Source organism: Scyliorhinus torazame, chromosome 9, assembly GCF_047496885.1.
Source record: "Scyliorhinus torazame isolate Kashiwa2021f chromosome 9, sScyTor2.1, whole genome shotgun sequence".
Classification (NCBI taxonomy): Eukaryota; Metazoa; Chordata; class Chondrichthyes; order Carcharhiniformes; family Scyliorhinidae; genus Scyliorhinus; species Scyliorhinus torazame.
Window position 1 is genome coordinate 19,470,566 of NC_092715.1, and position 25,932 is coordinate 19,496,497.

General features: G+C 50.1%; 1 protein-coding gene across 1 annotated transcript in view; it reads right to left on the reverse strand.

The window, feature by feature from the left end:
* Positions 1–25,932, reverse strand: part of LOC140429090 (dual specificity testis-specific protein kinase 2-like) — a 352,368-nt gene that overhangs the window by 84,829 nt on the left and 241,607 nt on the right. Inside the window, exons 4-5 of the mRNA XM_072515654.1 lie at positions 16,911–17,057; positions 13,432–13,514 (exon numbers count right to left, since the gene is read on the reverse strand). Coding sequence (XP_072371755.1) covers positions 13,432–13,514; positions 16,911–17,057 — 230 coding nt within the window. The remainder of the gene's footprint in view (positions 1–13,431; positions 13,515–16,910; positions 17,058–25,932) is intronic.

A 25,932-nucleotide genomic window follows, 5' to 3' on the forward strand; every position in this document is an offset into this window, starting at 1 on the left:
CTGCTTTAATCAGTCCAAGTGAAACCAATTAATAGATACAATACCCTCCATGCCTTCGGGATTAGCTACAGGCTTCATAGGCAATGAAGTGTAGTCACTGTTGTAACGTAGGAAACAAGGGAGTTAATTTGTGCACAGCAAGATCTCACAAACAGCAATGTGATGAAAATCGCTTATTGGCACAAGTAGGCTTCAAATGAAGTTACTGTGAAAAGCCCCTAGTCGCCACATTCCGGCGCCTGCTCGGGGAGGCTGGTACGGGAATTGAACCGTGCTGCTGGCCTGCCTTGGTCTGCTTTCAATGCCAGCTCTTTAGGCCTGTAAACCAGCCCCTAATTGGCCAGATATTCCGCCTTGGGTATTGACGGATGGGTGAGTTTCAATGGGCCAAGTGGCCTTCTTCATCCCCATCTATCATGTGCAGCATAATCTGCATAGAATGTGCAGCAGCAGGCCCAGTTTGTGCTCAAGGCCCGGCCCCTACTCTTCAATCTGGTCAGCATTTTTAGACATTTGGATCATGTCTCCTTTCAGCCTTCCTTCTGCTAATGAAAAGCAGAACATGAGGTCAGGGTGTCCTGCAGCTACAGCTGTCTGGTTTGCACAGGAGTCGGAACAACCTGCCTCCAGCAACCACAGAGAATCCAGGCACGCCTCCTCCCGCCTGACTTCATCACCCCCTCCCAGCATATCCCTCTATTCCTCCCTCCCTCATGTGTTTACGAGCTTCCCCAGAGGTGCATCTATGCTATTCGCCTCCACAGTGATATCCCAGTTCTGCCTTCTAACCCACAGACTCTGGGCGTCAGCCAAGCAGTATAGATTGCGTGTAACCGGCTGTGAATTGCTTCAGTAAGTTATGGGTCTTAGACTTATGCTGCAAGAGTGTTTCATTACACATTTATGCACAGGGCTCTGTCAAAAGTTAGAACACTTCTATCCAAGTGTAAAACAGAGCCAGAACAATGTTTTCATAAAGCTTAACCTACTGGGCTCTGTTTAGCTTCCTGAAAAGGCTTAAAAGGTTTACTACACAGTGTAGATTATCTTTGAACACTCTTTTTTGGACTTAGTTACTGTGTTTTTCAAATGGCCACATCTTCAGCAAATGCAGGGAGATGTTCAGTGTGTAGTGTGGCTGAAATTGCGAAATAACGATATGAAGGTATCTGTGGGGTGGGTAAAGAAGGTGGTCTTGTGGCAGAGTGGGTAGTGTCCCTGTATCTGAACCAGAGGCTCGGGGCTCAATGTCCACTCCAGGGCTTGATGGCCGCTGAAGGTGTATTCATAAGATTAGCCAAACGGGTTGCCAACCTGCAAGAGGGGGGAAGAGATTCCTGATCACTATTGGTGCGGAGTGGTACCCATCGCGCTACTGACTTGTTTCAGGAAAAATAAGCTATTGAAGTAAATTGCTTGGTCTCCTGCACGCCTAGGGGGAAGTCTTCGGAATCTCAAGTGGTTAAAAGAATTAATATTTTGTTAAATAATATGGGCGGAGCCGGGTGGAATGGAAAAATCGCGCGCAAGCCCCAAATCACCTGACTCTCTCTGGCCAACGTGACCTGGATCACGAGGCTCATTTAAATATCCGGACGCCGGATTCACCGGCCGCGGGACTCACCAGTCGTGCCAGGGAGTCCTCGCCAGGGCACCATTTATTACTGGTCCACACAAACGTGGTCAGCACCTGGGTGCGGGGGGGGGGCAGTCTCCCAAGCTATTGGAGACCTCCGGGTGGTCGGAGACAGAGCACGGTGGCACCTTGGCACTCCCACGGGCACCTAGGCACTGTGGAACCGCCAGCCTTGGCACCCTGGCAGTGCCATGTGACATTGCCAAGGTGCCTGCTACACTGCCGGTGGAGGCCTTGCCAAGTTGAGGTGGGATGGGGAGGGGTTCCCGGGGGCTTCCCCAAGTTGAGGGGGGGGGTGGGATCAGTGCAACATTGGCAGAGAGCATCTCCCCAAGGCCAAAAACAACGGCAAAATGCCATTGGCTAGCGGGATCTTTCTCTGCAGTTGCTAAGCCCGCCATTCAACGGACGATAACTTCAGCCCGCTGAATCGCGCCCAATGTTTCTTTCCGAGGGTAAAGTAATGGCTATGATCTTAGCTTTTTATAATGAAGCACTGAATATCCCGTATGAATTTTCAGAATCGTATCGATTTAGTCTTACAGCCAACACTTGATTTCCTCACATTACACAACGTAAGGGGTATAATTTTAGTAGCAATTTCCACATTCTGAACCCTTTTTGGGTAATGCGGTTTCTCCTAAAATACTTCCTGAATTTAGTAGCGGCTGTCTTAGCTTTCAACATCCACCACAAGTAGAAATATCTTTTCTACATCTACATTATCAAACTCTTTCCGCATTTTAAAGATCTCTATCTGGCCAGCCGAGAGAAACGAGCCCCGGCTTGTTTCCAGATATTTATATCTTTCCGGTCTGGTATCATCTTTGTGAATCTCTTTTGCACCTTTTCTGTTGGGAGGGTGTTGGTTACAGAAGGTGTTTGGGCAGCACGGTAGCATAGTGGTTAGCACAATTGCTTCACAGCGCCAGGGTCCCAGGTTCAATTCCCGGCTTGGGTCACTGTCTGTGCGGAGTCTGCACGTTCTCCCCGTGTGTGCGTGGGTTTCCTCCGGGTGCTCCGGTTTCCTCCCACAGTCCAAAGATGTGCAGGTTAGGTGGATTGGCCATGCTAAATTGCCCTTAGTGTCCAAAATTGCCCTTAGTGTTGGGTGGGGTTACTGGGTTATGGGGATGGGGTGGGGTTGTGGGCTTGGGTAGGGTGCTCTTTCCAAGAGCCGGTGCAGACTCGATGGGCTGAATGGCCTCCTTCTGCACTGTAAATTCTATGATTCTATGAAGTCTCCGTAGTCTTCTGTAGATTAACTGTCAGTCTTTAGAACTATTTACACGTGGACAGTGAAGGGTATAAGCTAGGAATAACGGTGGCACGGTGGCGCAGTGGTTACCACTGCTGCCTCCCAGCGCTGAGGACCCGGGTTCGTTCCCGGCCTCGGGTCACTGTGCAAACTCCACACGGACATTCTCCCCGTGTCAGCGTGGCTCTCACCCCCACAATCCAACAAGATGTGCAGCGTAGGTGAATCGGCCACGCTTAATTGAACCTTAATTGGAAAAAGAAAAGAATTGAGTACTCTGAACTTATCAGAAAAAAATAAGCTAGGAGCTGACTCCACCCTTTACGCATCTCCCCATTTCTAGACTGACCCTCGGCCTGGGTCATGTGAGTTCTTACATCACTGGGTGGGTGGTACTGTACTCGGTGCCACATGTGCCAGGCCCTTACACCACATTCTTCAGTGCCCCACATCCTATTGAGGCGGGGGGGGGGGGGGGGAGAGGGAGCTCGCGTACAGCAGAAGAGAGACGGGGAGGAAGGGCATTCACACGAGGGGACACAGGGACACAGGCCCCTCCCACACAGGCCCCTCCCACGAGGAGGTGGACCACCCTAACCTCCCTCGATTACTTATTCAATAACTTTTTCAACCTCACGACTGCCGAGTTTCCTGTGTGCAAATTGGTTGCTCCATTATGTCCACGCTTCAAAGTACTTAATTGGCCGGAAAGCATTTCGAAACATCCTGAGATAGTGAATGGCGCATTATAAATATAAAGGAGGGAAAAGGTGCGGTGGGAAGGCAGTGGCAGTGGCCATGTCACCGGGTTGGTGATCCAGAGGTTCAGGCTAGGCACCCAGGAGCTGGTGGAATTTAAATTCAGTTATAAAAAATGTGGAATGAAAAAGCTCGTCTTGGCAATCATGACCATTAAACAGTTGTCGTAAAAACCCACCTGGTGCACTAATGTCCTTTAGGGAAGGGAATCTGCTGTCCTTACCCGGTCTGGCCTACATGTGACTCCAGACCCACAGCAATGTGCCTGACTCTGAACTGCCTCCCTCTGGAATGGCCACCCAGTTGTATCCAAGTTCTGCAAAGACTGCAGAAAGGAATGAAGCCGGACAGATCACCCAGCTTGGACCGAGGCACTGGAAACGACAAAGGCAAGCAAGGCCCTGTCAACCCTGCAACGCTTTCCTTACGAACATCTGGCGGTTAATGCCTAAATTGGGAGAGCTGTCTCACAGACTCGACATACTGACAGAGTCATAGCTTACAGATAATGTCCCAGACACCATTAACACCAAAGCTGGGATGGCGGCAGCACAGTGGAACTCTGTCGAGAGGTAGTTGCCCTGGGAGTTCTCAACATTGACTCTGAACCTCATGAAGTCTGATGGCATCAGGTCAAACATGAGAAAGGAAGCTTTGTGCTGATTACCATGCCCCGCCTCCCCTCCCCTCAGCTGCTGAATCAGTATTCCTCCATGTTGAACACCACTTGGTGGATGTACTGAGGGTGGTCGGACACAGATTGTACTCTGGGTGGGGTACGTCAATGTCCATAACCAGGAGTTGCTCAGTCACACCACTACTGACTAGATTGGCCGAGTACCGAAGGATGTAGTTGCTGGACTGGTTCTGCGGCTGGTGAGGGAAACAACAAGAGGGAAACCCTGCATGGCCTTGTCCTCACTGATCTACCAGATTGCCCACGTATATCTTGTCCCCCAAAGAGCAGGACAAAATCTAATCCGGCCAATCACCACACATCAGTCTCTTCGCCACTATCAGCAAAGTGCTGGAAGGGGTTGTTGACAGTGCGATCAAGCGGCACATAATAATATAAGAACTAGGAGCAAGAGAAGGCAATTCACACCCTGGGGCCTACTCCGCCATTCAATACAATCTCCTCTCAGCCTCCACATACATAACAACCTGCTCACTGATGCTCAGTTTGCGCCTCTCCAGGGCCACTCCGCTCCTGACTTCAGTACAGCTTTAGTTTAAACATGGACAAACGAACTGAACTGAAGAGTAGATGTGAGAATGACTGGCCTTGACATCAGGCTCAAGTGGCATCAAGGAGCCGGAGCAAAACTGGAGTCAATGGGAATCGGGGAAATCTCTCCGCTGGTCAGAGTCATAGCTGGCACAAAGAAAGATGGTTATGCTGGTTAGAGGTCAATCATCTCAGCTCCAGGACATCAATGCAAGAGTTCCTCTTAGGCCCATCTTCAGCTGCTTTACCAATGACTTGTCTTTATCACAAAGTCAGATATTCACTGGTGATTGCACAATGTTCAGCACCTTTTGTGATTCCTCAGATACTGAAGCAGTCTGTGCCCACAATCAGGAGACTGGGAAAATATTCAGAGTTGTGTTGATAACTAGCACCTAACTTTCACCCCACACAAGTACCAGGCAACGGCCATCGCCAAGAAGAGAGAATCCAATCATCTCCCCTTGACAATCAATGACATTACCATCGCTGACCCCACTATCAACGTCCTGGGGGTTACCATTGACCAGAAACTGAACTGGACCAGTCAATAAATACTGTGGCTACAAGCGCTGGTCAGAGGCTGGCAATCCTACAGCGAGTAACTCACCTGTTGACTCCCCAAACGCCTGTCCCCCATCTACAAGGCACAAGTCAGGAGTGTGATGGAATAGTTTCCACTTTCCTGGATGAGTGCAGCTCCAACAACACTCAAGAAGCTCGACACCACTTCCGGGTGCGGCGATGACCAGCTGAGTCGCACGTTTCGGCAGCTCCCGGTGAAACGGACTTTTGGGCTCTTGATAGGAGCCCCAACGGCAATTTTGACGGCTAAAAACACTGTGCGGTAAACCAGAAGGGAATCCCCCCTGGATACGGATGAAAAAAGGAGGAGAAAGTGGCCGGATTGCAGTGGATCCTTTAGAACAGCGGCAAGGAAGGCAAGCAAAAACCAAGATGGCGTCGGAAGGTGGCAGTTTAACATGGGGCCCTGAACAACAAGAGTTCTTGAAATGCTGTGTGGAAGAGCTCAAAAAGGAAATGAAGAAAGAGCTGTTGGCCCCGATACTACAGGCGATCGAAGGGTTAAAGGAGGAACAAAAGACCCAGGAGCGGGAGCTTCGGGTCGTGAAGGCAAAGGCAGCCGAGAATGAGGACGACATACAGGGCCTGGTGGTGAAGACGGAGACGCATGAGGCACATCAGAAACGATGTGTGGAAAGGTTGGAGGCACTGGAGAACAACGCAAGGAGGAACAACCTGAGGATTCTTGGTCTTCCTGAAGGTGCGGAGGGAGCGGACGTCGGGGCATATGTGAGCACGATGCTGCACTCGTTAATGGGAGCGGAGGCCCCGGCGGGTCCGTTGGAGTTGGAGGGAGCATATCGAGTGATGGCGCGAGGACCGAGAGCAGGAGAAATTCCCAGAGCCATAGTGGTGAGATTCCTCCGTTTTAAGGATAGAGAAATGGTCCTTAGATGGGCAAAGAAAACTCGGAGCAGTAAATGGGAGAACGCGGTGATCCGCGTTTATCAAGACTGGAGTGCGGAGGTGGCGAGAAGGAGGGCGAGCTTTAATCGGGCCAAGGCGGTGCTTCATAAAAAGATAAAATTTGGAATGCTGCAACCGGCAAGACTGTGGGTCACATATCGAGGGAGGCACCACTACTTTGAGACGGCGGATGAAGCGTGGACTTTTATTGTGGAAGAAAAACTGGAATGAGCGGGTTATTAAAAAGAACGTTTGAACAAAGTGGTGGGGCGAATGTGGGGGGCGAAGAGGGGGTTAAAAAGGGGGGAAAGAGGAGTTTTATGTACTAATCCTGCGATGTGGTAACTTTTCTCTCTTCCACAGGTGGTGATGGGGGGAGGAGGGGAGGTGGAGGAGATGGGGCGTTGGCCATTGGGGGCGGGGCCAAGGGAGAAGCGCGGGCATGGTTCCCGCGCTATGATAATCATGGCGGGAATAGAGAAGCAGGAAGGAGGGGGCGTCGCACGGTGCGAGCCGAGGTCACGGGGGGAAGCCGAGGTCGGCCAGAGTTTGCTGACTTCTGGGAGCAACATGGGGGGAGTAATTACGCTAGCGGGGGATCTAGCGGGGGGGGGAGGGGGGAATTACTGGGTTGCTGCTGCTGGGGAGAGGGGGGAGCTGGTATGGGAGGGGATGGGCGGGGGGGCACCGCCTGGGGGAGATACAGCTGCGTGGGAACCGGGTGAGGAGCTGGGAAAAGGGGATGGCTAATCGACAGGGGGGGGGGGGTAGGAAGCCCCCCAACCCGGCTGATCACGTGGAACGTGAGAGGGCTGCACGGGCCGATAAAGAGGGCACGGGTACTCGCACACCTTAAGAAACTTAAGGCAGATGTGGTTATGTTACAGGAAACGCACCTGAAACTGATAGACCAGGTTAGGCTACGCAAAGGATGGGTGGGGCAGGTGTTCCATTTGGGGCTAGATGCGAAAAACAGGGGGGGTGGCTATATTAGTGGGGAAGCGGGTAATGTTCGAGGCAAAGACTATAGTGGCGGATAACGGGGGCAGATACGTGATGGTGAGTGGCAAACTACAGGGGGAGACGGTGGTTTTGGTAAACGTATATGCCCCGAACTGGGATGATGCCAATTTTATGAGGCGGATGCTAGGACGCATTCCGGACCTAGAGATGGGAAAGCTGATAATGGGGGGAGATTTTAATACGGTGTTGGAACCAGGGCTGGATAGGTCGAAGTACAGGACTGGAAGGAGGCCGGCAGCAGCCAAGGTACTTAAAGATTTTATGGAGCAGATGGGAGGTGTAGACCCGTGGAGATTTAGCAGACCTAGGAGTAAGGAGTTCTCGCTTTTCTCCTATGTCCATAAAGTCTACTCGCGAATAGACTTTTTTGTGATGGGAAGGGCGTTGATCCCGAAGGTGAGGGGAACGGAGTATACGGCTATAGCCATTTCGGATCACGCTCCACACTGGGTAGACTTGGAGATAGGGGAGGAAACAGGAGGGCGCCCACCCTGGAGAATGGACATGGGACTAATGGCAGATGAAGGGGTGTGTCTAAGGGTGAGGGGGTGCATTGAAAAGTACTTGGAACTCAATGATAATGGGGAGGTCCAGGTGGGAGTGGTCTGGGAGGCGCTGAAGGCAGTGGTTAGAGGGGAGCTGATATCAATAAGGGCACATAAAGGGAAGCAGGAGAGTAAGGAACGGGAGCGGTTGCTGCAAGAACTTTTGAGGGTGGACAGACAATATGCGGAAGCACCGGAGGAGGGACTGGACAGGGAAAGGCAAAGGCTACATGCAGAATTTGACTTGCTGACTACGGGCACTGCAGAGGCACAATGGAGGAAGGCACAGGGTGTACAGTACGAATATGGGGAGAAGGCGAGCAGATTGCTGGCACACCAATTGAGGAAAAGGGGAGCAACGAGGGAAATAGGGGGAGTGAGGGATGAGGAAGGAGAGATGGAGCGGGGAGCGGAGAGAGTGAATGGAGTGTTCAAGACATTTTATAAAAAATTATATGAAGCTCAACCCCCGGATGGGAGGGAGAGAATGATGGGCTTCTTGGATCGGCTGGAATTTCCCAAGGTGGAAGAGCAGGAAAGGGTGGGACTGGGAGCACAGATCGAGGTAGAAGAAGTGGTGAAAGGAATTAGGAGCATGCAGGCGGGAAAGGCCCCGGGACCGGATGGATTCCCAGTCGAATTCTATAGAAAATATGTGGACTTGCTCGCCCCGGTATTGACGAGGACCTTTAATGAGGCAAAGGAAAGGGGACAACTGCCCCCCGACTATGTCTGAAGCAACGATATTGCTTCTCTTAAAGAAGGAAAAGGACCCGCTACAATGCGGGTCCTATAGACCTATTTCCCTCCTAAATGTAGATGCCAAGATCCTGGCCAAGGTAATGGCAATGAGAATAGAGGAATGTGTCCCGGGGGTGGTCCACGAGGACCAAACTGGGTTTGTGAAGGGGAGACAGCTGAACACGAATATACGGAGGCTGTTAGGGGTAATGATGATGCCCCCACCAGAGGGGGAAACGGAGATAGTAGTGGCGATGGATGCCGAGAAAGCATTTGATAGAGTGGAGTGGGATTATTTGTGGGAGGTGTTGAGGAGATTTGGTTTTGGAGAGGGGTATGTTAGATGGGTGCAGCTGTTGTATAGGGCCCCGATGGCGAGCGTGGTCACGAATGGACGGGGATCTGCATATTTTCGGCTCCATAGAGGGACAAGGCAGGGATGCCCTCTGTCCCCATTATTGTTTGCACTGGCGATTGAGCCCCTGGCGATAGCGTTGAGGGGTTCCAAGAAGTGGAGGGGAGTACTTAGAGGAGGAGAAGAACACCGGGTATCTTTGTATGCGGACGATTTGTTACTATACGTGGCAGACCCGGTGGAGGGGATGCCAGAAATAATGCGGATACTTGGGGAGTTTGGGGATTTTTCAGGGTATAAATTGAACATGGGGAAAAGTGAGTTGTTTGTGGTGCATCCAGGGGAGCAGAGTAGAGAAATAGAGGACCTACCGTTGAGGAAGGTAACAAGGGACTTTCGTTACCTGGGGATCCAGATAGCCAAGAATTGGGGCACATTGCATAGGTTAAATTGAACGCGGTTGGTGGAACAAATGGAGGAGGATTTCAAGAGATGGGATATGGTATCCCTGTCACTGGCAGGGAGGGTGCAGGCGGTTAAGATGGTGGTCCTCCCGAGATTCCTCTTTGTGTTTCAGTCCCTCCCGGTGGTGATCACGAAGGCTTTTTTTAAAAGGATTGAAAAGAGCATCATGGGTTTTGTGTGGGCCGGGAAGACCCCGAGAGTGAGGAAGGGATTCTTACAGCGTAGCAGGGATAGGGGGGGGCTGGCACTACCGAGCCTAAGTGAGTATTATTGGGCCGCTAATATTTCAATGGTGAGTAAGTGGATGGGAGAGGAGGAGGGAGCGGCGTGGAAGAGATTAGAGAGGGCGTCCTGTAGGGGGACTAGCCGACAGGCTATGGTGACAGCCCCATTGCCGTTCTCACCGAAGAACTACACCACAAGCCCGGTGGTGGTGGCTACACTGAAGATTTGGGGACAGTGGAGACGGCATAGGGGAAAGACTGGAGCCTTGGGGGGGTCCCCGATAAGAAACAACCATAGGTTTGCCCCGGGGGGAATGGATGGGGGATATGGAATGTGGCAAAGAGCAGGAATAACGCAACTGAAAGATCTGTTTGTGGATGGGAAGTTCGCGAGTCTGGGAACGCTGACCGAGAAATATGGGTTGCCCCAAGGGAATGCATTCAGGTACATGCAATTGAGGGCTTTTGCGAGGCAACAGGTGAGGGAATTCCCGCAGCTCCCGACACAAGAGGTGCAGGACAGAGTGATCTCAAAGACATGGGTGGGGGATGGTAAGGTGTCAGATATATATAGGGAAATGAGGGACGAAGGGGAGACTATGGTAGATGAACTAAAAGGGAAATGGGAAGAAGAGCTGGGGGAGGAGATCGAGGAAGGGCTGTGGACAGATGCCCTAGGCAGGGTAAACTCGTCGTCCTCGTGTGCCAGGCTAAGCCTGATTCAGTTTAAGGTATTACACAGGGCGCATATGACTGGAGCACGGTTCAGAAAATTTTTTGGGGTGGAGGATAGGTGTGCGAGGTGCTCGAGAAGCCCAGCGAATCATACCCATATGTTTTGGTCATGCCCGGCACTACAGTGGTTTTGGATGGGGGTGACAAAGGTGCTTTCAAAAGTAGTGGGGGTCCGGGTCGAACCAAGCTGGGGGTTGGCTATATTTGGGGTTGCACAAGAGCCGGGAGTGCAGGAGGCGAGAGAGGCCGATGTTTTGGCCTTTGCGTCCCTAGTAGCCCGGCGCAGGATATTGCTAATGTGGAAAGAAGCCAAGCCCCCGGGGGTGGAGACCTGGATAAATGACATGGCGGGGTTTATAAAGCTAGAGCGGATTAAGTTCGTCCTAAGGGGGTCGGCTCAAGGGTTCACCAGGCGGTGGCAACCGTTCGTCGAATACCTCGCAGCAAGATAGATGGAATGGAAAAAAGAAGGCAGCAGCAGCAGCCCAGGATCGGGGGTGGTGGGGTGGGGGGTGGGGGAGGGGGGGGGGGGGGGGGGTGGGGAGGGGGGGTGGTGGAGGGGGGAGGGGGTGGGTGGGGGGGGGGGGAGGAGGAACCAGAAGGACTCTCAGGGTTGTTAATATATACTGTATAATATGTATAGGTCGTTGCGACAGATAATTATATATTGGACTGTTCAATTATATTTTTGGAGAGTGTTACTTGTGATAAGGCAGTTGCCAATTAGGGTTACTTTTCATTTTTGTTATTTATTCATTTTTTGTTTATAAAATAGGTCATTGTTATTTGTGTTGTTATAATATTGTGTAAGGGATGCACAATGTACTGTGTTGGTTGACCAAAAATTTTCAATAAAATATTTATTAAAAAAAAACTTTATTCTGTAAATCTTTACAAGGTATATCGAGACCTTGTGATTGTTTTTGGTACGTCACTGTTAAAACATGTATTTAGGCCCCGTGCCTTGTGGTTTTTCTTTGCTTTAGAACGGTCGTATTGTGTCGGGGCCTTGTGCCTCGCGGCTGTTTGTGTTGTGTTTGGGGATTGTTACTTTGAAATGTATTTAGGCACTGTGCCTTGAAATTGTTTTTTGTAACTGTTGAATTGTGATTACAATAAAATATTTGAAGGGAAAAAAAAAGAAGCTCGACACCATCCAGGAAAAAGCAGCCCGCTTGACTGGCACCCAATTCCCACTTCTAAAATTCACTCTGTCCACCACTGATGCACAGTGGCAGCCGTGTGTACCATTTACAAGATGCACTGCAGCAACTCACCAAGGCTCCTTTGAGAGCAGCTTCTAAACCCACAATTTCGACCATCCAGAAGGACAAGGACAGCAGATACTGTGAACAGTTTTGGTCTCCTTATCTATGGAAAGATATCCCGGCATTGGAGGCAGTCCAGAGAAGGTTCTCTCGGTTGATCCCGGGTATGGAGGGATTTTCTATTGAGGTGGCACCTTGGCATTGCCAAGGTGCCCAGGTGGCACTGCCAGCTGGCATGGGCCCTGGCTGGCACTGCCAGCTGGCATGGGTGCTGCCTGGTTGGTACTGCCAGCTGGCATGGGCACTGCCTGACTGGCACTGCCAGCTGGCATGGGTGCTGCCTGGTTGGCACTGCCAGCTGGCATGGGTGCTGCCTGGTTGGCACTGCCAAGGTGCTAAGCTGCCAGTTTTTGCCCACGTGCGATCGGGCCGGGGTTGCCTGGCATGGGAGTTGGGGCGAAGAGCCTCAATAGTGCGTTTGGGGCAGGGACCAAACCATAGTGCGTTCGGACTGGGGGTGAAGTCGGGGATTGTTTCGGGGGTCGTGGAGGTCGGTACGCCAAGTAAGAATGCCGCCCCAATCTCTCGCTGCAATCTGGAATTCCGGTGAGCGCAGCTGGCCACGGTACAAAACGGGGTGTGTACCATAAGTGCCGGGAAACACGCGGCTAAACGAGCTCACTCGGGGACTTTGGCCAGGATTCTCCGGCCGTGTTCGCTCGGCCCGAGGCCAATGGATTTTCCCATTCTATGCGGCTCGCCCGTGCCATCCTCGAGGCGGGCGGGGTGGGATAATCCAGCCCATTGTCCCCTTTTGGGACAATCGCGCCCAGAGTGTGGCCTAAACTGGTGAGAAACTCCCCAGGGCCCCAGTGCCATTGGATCGCGGCGGGAAACTCGCTGGTGGGCAACTCCCTGAAAAACCAACCACAACTGAACTTAGAAATGTTTCAGTTGAATCGCGCCCACAGGATTCTCAGGGGGTTTGACAGGGTCGATGCTGAGAGGTTGTTTCCCCTTGTGGGAGAGTCTAGGCCCAGAGGACACAATCTCAGAGTGAGGGGGTCGCCCATTTCAGACAGAGATGAGGAGGAATTTCTTCTCTCAGAGGGGAGTGAATCTGTGGGATTCTTTACCGCAGAGAGCTGTCGAGGCCGGGTCGTTAAGTGTGTTCAAGGCTGAGAGAGACAGATTTTTAATCAGTGAGGGAATCAAGGGTTATGGGGATAAGGCGGGAAAGTGGAGTTGAGGATTATATCAGATCGGTCATGGTCTCATTGAATGGTGGAGCAGAGTTGATGGGCCGAATGGCCTAATTACGCTTCTATGTCTTATGGCATGGGAACACCATCACCTGCAAGTTTCCCTGCAAATCACACACCACCCTGACTTAGAATGATATTGTTGTTCCTTCACTGTCACTGGGTCGAAATCCTGGCGCTCGTTGCCAAACAGCACTGTGGGTGGACTTACACATGGACCTTTTCTTATTCATTATCCCTGGCTGGGCAGCATTTATTTCCCATCCCTAATTACCCTTGGGAAGGTAGTGGTGAGCTGGCTTCTTGAGCCACTGCAGTCCTGTAGCTACACCTCCTGGAAGCAGAGGTTGAGATAAACATTGATCCAGCCAGCGAAGGCCACACCCCATGAAGGAATTTTTTCCCCCCCAAAGTTCTTCCCTGCTTTTTATTTTCACTCACCTGTAGTTTGGGATCTTTTCCGAAAGGCCAAAATCTCCCACCACAGCCGTGTAGGACTTTCCTTCACATTTCACCAGGCAATTCTGGAAGGAAAAACAGAGCGATCTTCCATCAGAGCTGAATTGACAACACCCACTTTCATTGAGGGGCAGGTTCTCGGAGTTGAAGTCTCTCGATCTCTCTCCCTCAAAAGGCAGTGAAAGCAGAACCTCGCAATATTTTTAACGCGGAGGTAGGTCGATGCTTGATTAACAAGGGGGCGAAAGATTGTCGGGGGTAGGCTGGAATGGCGGGTTGAATTTACAATCAAATCAGTCGCGATCTTATTCAATGGCGGAGCAGCTCGAGGGGCCGAGTGGCCTCTCCTGCTCCTCATTCGTATGTTTGTACACAAGTTGTTATTGTACATCGGCTCGTCGAATTTAAATACACCTTGGAAAAGGCGGCACGGTAACACGGTGGTCACCACTGTTGCTTCACAGCGCCAGGGACCCGGATTCGATTCCCGTCTTGGGTCCCTGTCTGTGCGGGTTTCCTCCGGGTGCTCCGGTTTCCTCCCACAAGTTCCGAAAGACGTGCTGTTAGGTGAATTGGACACTCTGAATTCTCCCTCTGTGTACCCGAACAGGCGCCAGAGTGTGGCGACTAGGGGCTTTTCACAGTAAATTCATTGCAGCGTTAATGTAAGCCCACTTGTGACACTAATAAAAAGAAGCTCCAAATTATTAATTAAGCAACAACTGTCTTTTGGGATCGGGTTTGCTTCCCCCTCACTCTCCCCACCAGTGTAAACTGAAGTAAGTACAAGTCACTGCAGACTGGGCATTCTAAACCTCGACCAACCCAACATCCTCCGCCTAGAGGGAGAGGGCATCGTGTGGGTGGGACAATTTGCAACTGACCCTTCAAATTAAACACCATCATGACTTGGAAATGCATCGTCATCATCACTGGGTCAAAGTTCTGTAACTCCCAGCCAATCCCACAAGCAATGGATCTGCAGTCCTGCCACATCCACATGCAAATGGTGATGGACATTAAACAAGAGGAGTGGCTCTACAGATACGCCCATCCTCAATGATGTGGGATACCAGCACAAGAGCGCAAAAGACAAAGCTAACCATCTTCAAGTGGATGACCCATCTCGACCTGCCCCTGAGGCCCTCGCCATCACAGGTGCTGGGTCTTCAGCCAATCCGATGCACTCCACGGGGCAGCACGGTTGCATTGTGGATAGCACAATTGCTTCACAGCTCCAGGGTCCCAGGTTCGATTCCGGCTTGGGTCACTGTCTGTGCGGAGTCTGCACATCCTCCCCGTGTGTGCGTGGGTTTCCTCCGGGTGCTCCGGTTTCCTCCCACAGTCCAAAGATGTGCAGGTTAGGTGGATTGGCCATGTTAAATTGCCCTTTGTGTCCAAAATTGCCCTTAGTGTTGGGTGGGGTTACTGGGTTATGGGGATGGGGTGGAGGTGTTGACCTTGCGTAGGGTGCGCTTTCCAAGAGCCGGTGCAGTCTCGATGGGCCGAATGGCCTCCTTCTGCACTGTAAATTCTATGTATAAGTCTATGTAAGAAACTGCTGAGCACACTGGACGTAAGAAAGGCTGTGGGGCCCTACAATAATTCCAGCTGTAGAGGTGAAAGACATGTGAAATGAAATGAAATGAAATGAAAATCGCTTATTGTCACAAGTAGGCTTCAAATAAAGCCCCTAGTCGCCATATTCCGGCGCCTGTTCGGGGAGGGGGGGGGGCTGGTACAGGAATTGAACCGTGCTGCTGGCCTGCCTTGGTCTGCTCTCAAGGCCAGCTCTTTAGCCCTGTGCTAAACCAGCCCCTTGTGCTCCAGAACCTGCCTCATCCCCAGCCAAAGTGGAAAACTATCCAGGTATATCCTGTCCACTAAAAGCAGAACAAATCCAATCTGGCCGATTACCGCCCCACCAAGTTACCCTCAATCATCAGCAAAGCGGTGGAAGGTGTCATTGACAGTGCAATCAAGGGGCACTTAAACTTAAACTTGCTCATTGATGTTCAGTTTGTCCAAACATGCACAAAGAGCTGAATTTGAAATGTGAGGTCAGAATAATTGACTTCCACATCAAGCAACATTTTACGGAGTGTGGCATCAAGGGGCCCTAGTAAAGTTGGAGTCAACTGGGAGCTGGGATAAAGTCTCTACTAGCTGCAGTTGTACCTAGAACAAAAGAAAATGGTAGTCATTGTCGGAGGTCAATCACCTCAGCCGCAGGACATCAGCGCAGGGGTAATGTTCTAGATCCAACTTAATGTTCTAGATCAACTTCCCTCCATCATAAGGTCAGATGTGGGGATGTTCGCTGGTGACTGCAGAATTTCAGCACCATTCACAGCTCCTCAGATAATGAAGCAGTCCATGTCCAAATGCAGCAAGATCTGGACAACAGTCAGCCTTGGATTGTTAAGGGGGGGGCGTGCCACTCAGATGCCAGGCAATGGTCAACAAGGGAGAATCTAACAATCTCCCCTTGACATTAAATGGCATTACCAATGCTGAATTCCTCACCATCAACATCCTAGGTGGGCAGAAACTGAACTGGAGCAACTATACAAATCCTTTGGCTGCAAAGGAAGATCCGAGACTGGGAATTCTGCAAATAACTCCCAGTTGACTACGCAACGTCATCAGCAAGGCCGAAAACAGGAGTGTGATGGAATGCTGTCCATTTGCCTGTGCGCAGCTTCAGCAGACTCAAGAAGCTCAACATCATCCAGGACAAAGCAGCCCCACTTAATCGAGTGTGTACGATCGACAAGATGCACACGGCAGCTTGCCAAGTTTCCTTCAGCAAACAGCACCTACCAAACCCACCTGGAGGAGCAAGGGCAACGGGCTCCTGGTTACACCAGAACCTGTAACTTCCCCACAAAGTTGTGGGGCAGCAGTGCTAACCACTGCACCACCACGCCACCCTAACCAGCTCTCGCTTTAAGATCTGCACATGCACCACAATCCGAAAGGGAGCACAAGATGCAACAGGCAGGCTGGACACGGGGAAGTGGAATTAAAGAGGACTCAGTGACAAATAGAGGTGGGCGTTAAATAAGGCCTTGCCAGTGATGTCCAAACTCGAGAATGAAATGCTTTTGAAGGGCAGGCGCAGTTGTAGAGAAGCCGGCAGTGTATTTGTACAGTAACCTTCCACACGCAACAATGAAATAAACAGCTAGTTATTCTCTATTAGTGATATTGGTTCAGGGACAAATATTGACCAGGACGCTGGGGAGAACTCGCCTGCACTTCCTCACCTTTACCTCCTGTGGTTAGCGTCCTTCCCACCACTGCCAAGAGTCTCCCTGAATATATTTACAAACCAATCGGATGGAGCGCAAAGAGAAGGCAGGGTTTATTTCTGGATGGATGAGCTAAGGTTGAGCTGAGCAATCCTGATCGGTAATCGTCCCGTTAACCCTGCTTCAATATCCCTCGGATATCTGTACCTTGGATGTCAGGTCCCGATGGAAGATCCCCTTGGAGTGCAGGTAGCACAGGCCCTTTGCTATGTCCAATGCCAGCTTGATCCGGTCCAACCAAGAGAGACACTCCGTGCTGCCCAGTAACTGCTCCAGGCTCCCGCCATTAATGTACTGAAGGAAATAACAAAGAAAAGTCCCAATTAATGGATACTGTTCATCTAAATCGGCCCACATAGTTATCTGGAACTTATATTGTCCAGATAAATTGGATTGGATTGGTTTATTGTCACGTGTACTGAGGTACAGTGAAAAATATTTTTTTGCGAGCAGTTCAACAGATCATTAAGTACATAAAAAGAAAAGAAAATACATAAAAGGGCAACACAAGGTACACAATGTAAATACATAAACACTGGCATCGGATGAAGCATACATGAGTGTAGTATTAATCAGGTCAGTCCATAAGAGGGTCATTTAGGAGTCTGGTAACAGCGGGGAAGAAGCTGTTTTTGAGTCAGTTCGTGCGTGTTCTCAGACTTCTGTATCTCCTGCCCGATGGAAGAAGTTGGAAGAGTGAGTAAGCCGGGTGGGGGTGGGGGGGTCTTTGATTATGCTGCTCGCCTTCCCCAGGCAGCGGGAGGTGTAGATGGAGCCAATGGATGGGAGGCAGGTTCGTGTGATGGACTGGGCGGTGTTCACGACTCTCTGAAGTTTCTTGCGGCCCTGGGCCGAGCAGTTGCCATGCCAGGCTCTGATGCAGCCTGATAGGATGCTTTCTGTGCATCACAAGAGAAAGTGAGGTGCTGCAAATTTAAAATGAATCGGAAAATCGGTTGAATTCGGAGGATCACGAATTCCATCTGCTATTGTACAGTACACGTGTTGCTCAGCACCAGCCCCTGTAGATACAAGGCAGAAGTTGGGGAAAATGGAATGATTCACTCCCATCTGGTCCTGTATACCGCATTTTGTGTCTCCGTGTCAGCTCCTATACATGTGCAGTGCACAGCGGGTAGGAGGGAATGATTCACTCCAGTGTGGTATTGGATAACCCACGTGAATCTCTGTGCCCGCCTCTGCCAATATACAGCACGCACTGGGTAGAAAGTGCGTCCATGTTCCGATCTATATGAGATTTGTAATATATGTGCTTGGGTTAGCCTTGAATCAGTCCACCTGGCTTCTTATGAAGAGGTGACATGGGCAGAAACCTGTCTGTGTTACTTTAAGCCCAAGTGGTCTCCGCCAGTGTTTGTACCCCATCCGAACCTCCCCCTCCCACCCCACTGCATCGCACCCTGTCACTACATCCTTCTATTCCTTTCCAACGCACGTGTTTATCCAGCTTTCCCTGAAACACATCCACACTATTCACCTCAGCCACTGCATGTAGAATCACAGAATGGACATAGCACAAAAGAAGGCCATTCAGTCCACTGTGTGAGTGCTGGCCCTCTGCAAGAGCCCCACTCCCCCCGCTTTTCCCATTTGAAAGCCATATTTGAATCTGCCTCCAGGATATTCTCAGCCAGTATATTCCAGTTCGAAACCACTCAAGGTGTAATAAACCTCTGCCGACTGTGCCATTAGTTCATTTGCCATTCACCTTAAGCTGCTACCGTCTGATTCTCGACTCCTCCACCAGTGATAACAGTTCCCCTCTATCAATCCCTCATGATTTTAGCACTTCTTTCCGTTTTCAACATTCTCTTCTTGAAGGAAAACAAGCCCAGGTTTAGATTATTACTCTCACCATATTAGGACAATTAAAATCCCCCACTTTCACGACTCTATTGTTTTTGCATCTCTGGCATTTCCTTGTAAATTTGCTCCTCCATGTGATCGTGGTTTCTGCTCCGGCCCATTGAGTCGGCACTGACCCTCCAAAAAGGCGCCCGTGCTAGGCCCACTACCCGATCCTGTCCCCGTAATCCCACCTGACCTGCACATCTTTGGACTGTAGGAGGAAACCCACGCAGACCCGGGGAGAACATGCAACCTCCGCACCGTCACCCAAGTCCGGAATTGAACCCGGGTCCCTGGAGCTGTGATGCAGCAGTGCTAACCACTGCGCCTCATCACTCTCTGGGTGAATGAAGGTGGTTCTCCTGAATTCCTTATTGGATTTATTAGTGACCCTCTCATATTTGTGACACATAGTTTTGAATTCATCCACAAGCGGATATATCCTCGGTGTTTACAGCACAGGAGGCAATTTGGCCCATCGTGTACATGCCAGTCAACAAAGATCTGACGACACTAATCCATTTCCCGGTGCTTGGTCCTGGATATTACGGCAACGCAAGTGAATATCATTTCATTTTTCATTTTCATTTTCATATCTAAATACTTCTTCAATGTCACGAGAGTTTCTGATTCAACCACCATCTCAGGCAGTGAGTTCCAGACCCCCACCACCCTCTGGGTGAAAACGTTTCTCCTCAACTCCCCTCTTAGCTTTCTACCTTTTACCTTAAATCTGTACCCCCTGGATAGTGACCCCTCTACTAATGGAAAAAGTACCTTCCTATCCATTCTACCTATGCTCCTCATAATCCTAAACACCTCAATCAGATCCCCTCTCAACCTTCGCTGCTCCAATGAAAACGGCCCCAGCCTATTCAATCTTTCCTCATCACTCAGGCCCTCCAGCCCAGGCAACATCCTGGTAAATCTCCTCTGCACCTTCTCCAGTGCAATCACATCCTTCCTATAGTGTGGTGGCCAGAACCATACACAATACTCCAGTTGTGGCCTAACCAGCGTTTTATACAGTTCCAGCGTGACCTCCCTGCACTTGTATTCTATGCCTCGGTGAATAAAGGCAAGTATCCCATATGCCTTTTTAACCACCTTACCTACCTGTCCTGCCACCTTCAGGGATCTGGGGATATACATTCCAAGGTCCCTCTGATCTTCAGTGCTTCCGAGGGTCCTACCATTCATAAAGTGATCCCTTGCCTGGTTAGCCCTCCCCAAGTGCATTACCTCATACATTTCCTATTAAATCTTTTCATTATCTTATAGAGCTCAATGATTTCAAAGGGAAATTGGACAGACAGTGAAGGGAAATAAATGAAGGAGTTGTCCTATGAAGAAAGGTTGAGCAGGTTGGGCCAATATTCACTGGAGTTTAGAAGAATGAGGTGACCTTATTGAAAACCGAGGGCGCTTGTTGGGGTGGATGCTGAGCGAATGTTCCCTTTCGTTGGAGAATCTAGAACTAGGAGGCACAGTTTGAAAATAAGGAATCTCCCATTAAAGATGGAGATGAGGAATTTCCTCTCTCAGACTTGTTAATTTTTGGAATTATCTTCCCAATGAGCAGTGGAGACGGGGTCAGTGAATATATTCAAGGTTGATCTTTGATTGACAAAGAGAGTCAAGGGTTGTGGAGAGGCCGACATGATAGGAAACTGGATAGGAAATTGAAAGGAAGGGCCTGAATTAGATACCAAAGTAGACCGGGATCTGACAGTAAGGTGGGCTGGGGAGGTTGGGATTGGATCGGGAGGTTCAATGGGGGTTGAGCGGAGAGGTTGGGATTAGATAGTGAGGTTCAATGGGGGTTGAGGGAAGGGGTTGGGATTGGATAGTGAGGTTTAATGGGGGTTGAGGGGAGGGGTTGGGATTAGATAGTGAGGTTCAATGGGGGTTGAGGGAAGGGGTTGGGATTGGATAGTGAGGTTTAATGGAGGTTGAGGGGAGGGGTTGGGATTGGATAGTGAGGTTCAATGGGGGTGGAGGGGTTGGGATTGGATAGTGAGGTTTAATGGGGTTGAGGGGAGGGGTTGGGATTGGATAGTGAAGTTCAATGGGGGTTGAGCGGAGAGGTTGGGATTGGATAGTGAGGTTCAATGGGGGTTGAGGGAAGGGGTTGGGATTGGATAGTGAGGTTCAATGGGGGTTGAGCGGAGAGGTTGGGATTGGATAGTGAGGTTCAATGGGGGTTGTGGGGAGGGGTTGGGATTGGATAGTGAGGTTCAATGGAGGTTGAGGGGAGAGGTTGGGATTGGATAGTGAGTTTCAATGGGGGTTGAAGTGAGGGGTTGGGATTGGATAGTGAGGTTCAATGAGGGTTGAGGGAAGGGGTTGGGATTGGATAGTGAGGTTCAATGGGGGTTGAGGGGAGGGGTTGGGATCGGATAGTGAGGCTTGATGGGGTTTGAGGGGATAGGTTGAGATTGGATAGTAAGTTTCTATGGAGGTTGAGAGGAGAGGTTGAGATTGGATAGTGAGATTCGATGGAGGTTGAGGGGAGAGGTTGGGATTGGATAGTGAGGTTTGATGGAGGTTGAGGGGAGAGGTTGGGATTGGATAGTGAGGTTCGATGGAGGTTGAGGGGAGAGGTTGAGACTGGATAGTAACTTTCTATGGAGGTTGAGAGGAGAGGTTGAGATTGGATAGTGAGGTTCGATGGAGGTTGAGGGGAGAGGTTGAGATTGGATAGTGAGGCTTAATGGAGGTTGAGCGGAGAGGTTGGGATTGGATAGTGAGGTTCGATGGAGGTTGAGGGGAGAGGTTGGGATTGGATAGTGAGGTTTGATGGAGGTTGAAGGGAGAGGTTGGGAATGGATAGTGAGGTTCGATGGAGGTTGAGGGAGAGGTTGGGATTGGATAGTGAGGTTCGATGGAGGTTGAGGGGAGAGGTTGGGATTGGATAGTGAGGTTCGATGGAGGTTGAGAGGAGAGGTTGAGATTGGATAGTGAGGTTCGATGGAGGTTGAGGGGAGAGGTTGAGATTGGATAGTGAGGTTCGATGGAGGTTGAGGGGAGAGGTTGAGATTGGATAGTGAGGTTCGAAGGAGGTTGAGGGGAGAGGTTGAGATTGGATAGTGAGGCTTGATGGAGGTTGAGCGGAGAGGTTGAGATTGGATAGTGAGGTTCGAAGGAGGTTGAGGGGAGAGGTTGAGATTGGATAGTGAGGTTCAATGGAGGTTGAGGGGAGAGGTTGGGATTGGATAGTGAGGCTTGATGGAGGTTGAGCGGAGAGGTTGAGATTGGATAGTGAGGTTCGATGGAGGTTGAGGGGAGAGGTTGAGATTGGATAGTGAGGTTCGATGGAGGTTGAGGGAAGAGGTTAGGATTGGATAGTGAGGTTCGATGGAGGTTGAGGGGAGAGGTTGGGATTGGATAGTGAGGTTCGATGGAGGTTGAGGGGAGAGGTTGGGATTGGATAGTGAGATTCGATGAAGGTTGAGGGGAGAGGTTGGGATTAAATAGTGAGGTTCGATGGAGGTTGAGGGGAAAGGTTGGGATTGGATAGTGAGGTTTGATGGAGGTTGAGGGGAGAGGTTGGGATTGGATAGTGAGGCTTGATGGAGGTTGAGCGGAGAGGTTGAGATTGGATAGTGAGGTTCGATGGAGGTTGAAGGGAGAGGTTGGGATTGGATAGTGAGGTTCGATGGAGGTTGTGGGGAGAGGTTGGGGTTGGATAGTGAGGTTCGATGGAGGTTGAGGGGAGAGGTTGGGATTGGATAGTGAGGTTCCATGAAGGTTGAGGGGAGAGGTTGAGATTGGATAGTGAGGTTCGATGGAGGTTGAAGGGGAGGTTGGGATTGGATAGTGAGGTTCGATGGAGGTTGAGGGGAGAGGTTGGGATTGGATAGTGAGGTTCGATGGAAGTTGAGCGGGGAGTTTGGGATTGGATAGTGAGGTTCGATAGGGATTGAGCGAGAGGTTGGGATTGGATAGTGAGGTTCGATGGAAGTTGAGCGGGGAGTTTGGGATTGGATAGTGAGGTTCGATAGGGTTTGAGCGAGAGGTTGGGATTGGATAGTGAGGTTCGATGGAGGTTGAGCGGAGACGTGGAGGTTGGATAGTGAGGTTCGATGGAGGTTGAGGGGAGAGGTTGGGATTGGATAGTGAGGTTCGATGGAGGTTGAGGGGAGAGGTTGAGATTGGATAGTGAGGTTCGATGGAGGTTGAGGGAAGAGGTTGGGATTGGATAGTGAGGTTCGATGGAGGTTGAGGGGAGAGGTTGGGATTGGATAGTGAGGTTCGATGGAGGTTGAGAGGAGAGGTTGGGATTGGATAGTGAGGTTCGATGGAGGTTGAGCGGAGACGTGGAGGTTGGATAGTGAGGTTCGATGGAGGTTGAGGGGAGAGGTTGGGATTGGATAGTGAGGTTCCATGAAGGTTGAGGGGAGAGGTTGAGATTGGATAGTGAGGTTCGATGGAGGTTGAAGGGGAGGTTGGGATTGGATAGTGAGGTTCGATGGAGGTTGAAGGGGAGGTTGGGATTGGATAGTGAGGTTCGATGGAGGTTGAAGGGGAGGTTGGGATTGGATAGTGAGGTTCGATGGAGGTTGAGGGGAGAGGTTGGGATTGGATAGTGAGGTTCGATGGAGGTTGAGGGGAGAGGTTGAGATTGGATAGTGAGGTTCGATGGAGGTTGAGGGGAGAGGTTGGGATTGGATAGTGAGGTTCGATGGAGGTTGAGGGGAGAGGTTGGGATTGGATAGTGAGATTCGATGAAGGTTGAGGGGAGAGGTTGGGATTAAATAGTGAGGTTCGATGGAGGTTGAGGGGAAAGGTTGGGATTGGATAGTGAGGTTTGATGGAGGTTGAGGGGAGAGGTTGGGATTGGATAGTGAGGTTCGATGGAGGTTGAGGGGAGAGGTTGGGATTGGATAGTGAGGTTCGATGGAAGTTGAGCGAGGAGTTTGGGATTGGATAGTGAGGTTCGATAGGGTTTGAGCGAGAGGTTGAGATTGGATAGTGAGGTTCGATAGGGATTGAGCGAGAGGTTGGGATTGGATAGTGAGGTTCGATGGGGATTGAGTGGGGAGTTTGGGATTGGATAGTGAGGTTCGATGGGGATTGAGCGGAGAGATTGGGATAATGGATTGGATACAACTCGACTGGGAGCTGAATGGGGACTGGTTGGGGAGAGTGACCAACACTGTCTATTACTATCTAGTGATTAGCAAGAGCCTCTGGGTATAGAATATCCCTCACATCCCAAACAGGATAAATAGGGGCTACTTGGCGAAGAGGAGGAGGAATTAATCCTCAAACCCCTGCCTTGCCAAGGTGCGAAATTACGGCCTGTCAAAGAGATGCTCCTCTGCCAATCCTCAGGCTGAAATTCCACAACAGCATGTTTAGCAGAAGCAGGCTTCCCACTTAACTGGAATCTTGACAAAACATGTGGGTGATTAACTGGGCCTGTCTGGAACTTGTTTCATGAATGACTCACCCAGTCATCAGCCAATGGCAGGAGGCCCCATTCACCCCCAGAACAAGGTCTGAAAAGGCAATCTCGAGAGCGAGAACCTGCTGGCACGTCGGGTAGGATTTCCTTTCATTCTTTGCCATCTCTCTAAAGGTGCCAGGCCTTTTTTTTAAACCGAAAACAAAACCACCGCCTCCCCAATAGGCCCACTTATCGGTCCAAACCTCTTTTACCCGACAGAGAATAGCTACAACTTACCATTATATAAAACCTTTAATCTAGTAAAACATCCAAGGTGCTTGGCAGAGGCACAGAGGTTTGGGGAGAGAATTCAGGAACTCCTGCCCAGGGAGCTAAAGGCACGGCCACCAATGGTGGAGAGAATACACTCAGGGATGCTGAAGGAGCCAGAATTGGAAGAGCTCCTTCATGGTTGTGAGGCTGGATGAGATTAAGAGATAGAGTGAGGAAATACTAGGGAAGGATCTGAGTACAAGATGCGTAGGAGGAGACCTCCAAAAGCTTTGGCACAGTAGCACAGTGGTTAGCACTGTTGCTTCACAGCGCCAGGGTCCCAGGTTCGATTCCTGGCTTGGGTCATTGTCTGTGCGGAGTCTGCACGTTCTCCCCGTGTGTGCGTGGGTCTCACCCCCCACAACACAAAGATGTGGCAGGGGGATGGGAACCGATGCAGGAAGTTGGAAGGTAGTAAAACAGGGACAGAAATAAAAGGCAGTAAGGGGGAAAGTGTAAGGCAGAGAAGCCATAGTCAAAAATCAAAAAGGGCGACAGTACAAGGTACAGTGACTGAGGGGGGCTCAGTGAATAGGACCAGGAATACTAAAAGGAATAAAACGGGAAGTGAAAACATTAATGGTAAGCGACGCGGCAGGTTGTTACATGAAGATATGGCTTCAACGACAAGGAAAATTAGGAGAAAAGTTAAGAGGAAATATAACTTAGGAGAGGTTACTGATCGAGGTGTTAAGATTCAGAACAGAGGTAAAAAAGGCAACATAAGTGTACTTTACCTGAATGCTCGTAGTATTCGGAATAAGTTAAATGAGTTGATGGCGCAAATCATCGTGAATGACTCTGATTTAGTGGCCATTACTGAAACATGGTTAAAGGATGGTCACGACTGGGAGTTAAATATCCGAGGGTATCAAACTTTTCGGAAGGACAGAGTGGATGGTAAGGGAGGTGGTGTAGCTCTGTTATTTAAGGATGACATCCGGGCAACAGTAAGGGATGACATCGGTGCTATGGAGGATAAGGTTGAATCCATTTGGGTGGAAATCAGGAATAGTAAGGCGAAAAAGTCACTGCTAGGAGTAATCTATAGGCCACCAAATAGTAACATTATGGTGGGGCAGGCAATAAACAAAGAAATAACAGATGCATGTAGAAATGGTACAGCAGTTATCATGGGGGATTTTAATCTACATGTTGATTGGTTTAACCAGGTCAGTCAAGGCAGCCTTGAGGAGGAGTTTATAGAATGTATCCGCGATAGTTTCCTAGAACAGTATGTAATGGAACCTATGAGGGAACAAGCGGTCCTAGATCTGGTCCTGTGTAATGAGACAGGATTGATTCAGGATCTCATAGTTAGGGATCCTCTCGGAAGGAGCAATCACAATATGGTGGAATTTAAAATACAGATGGAGGGTGAGAAGGTAAAATCAAGCACTAGTGTTTTGTGCTTAAACAAAGGAGATTACAATGGGATGAGGGAAGAACTAGCTAAGGTAGACTGGGAGCAAAGACTTTATAGTGAAACAGTTGAGGAACAGTGGAGAACCTTCCAAGTGATTTTTCACAGTGCTCAGCAAAGGTTTAGACATAGACGTTTATACCAACAACAAG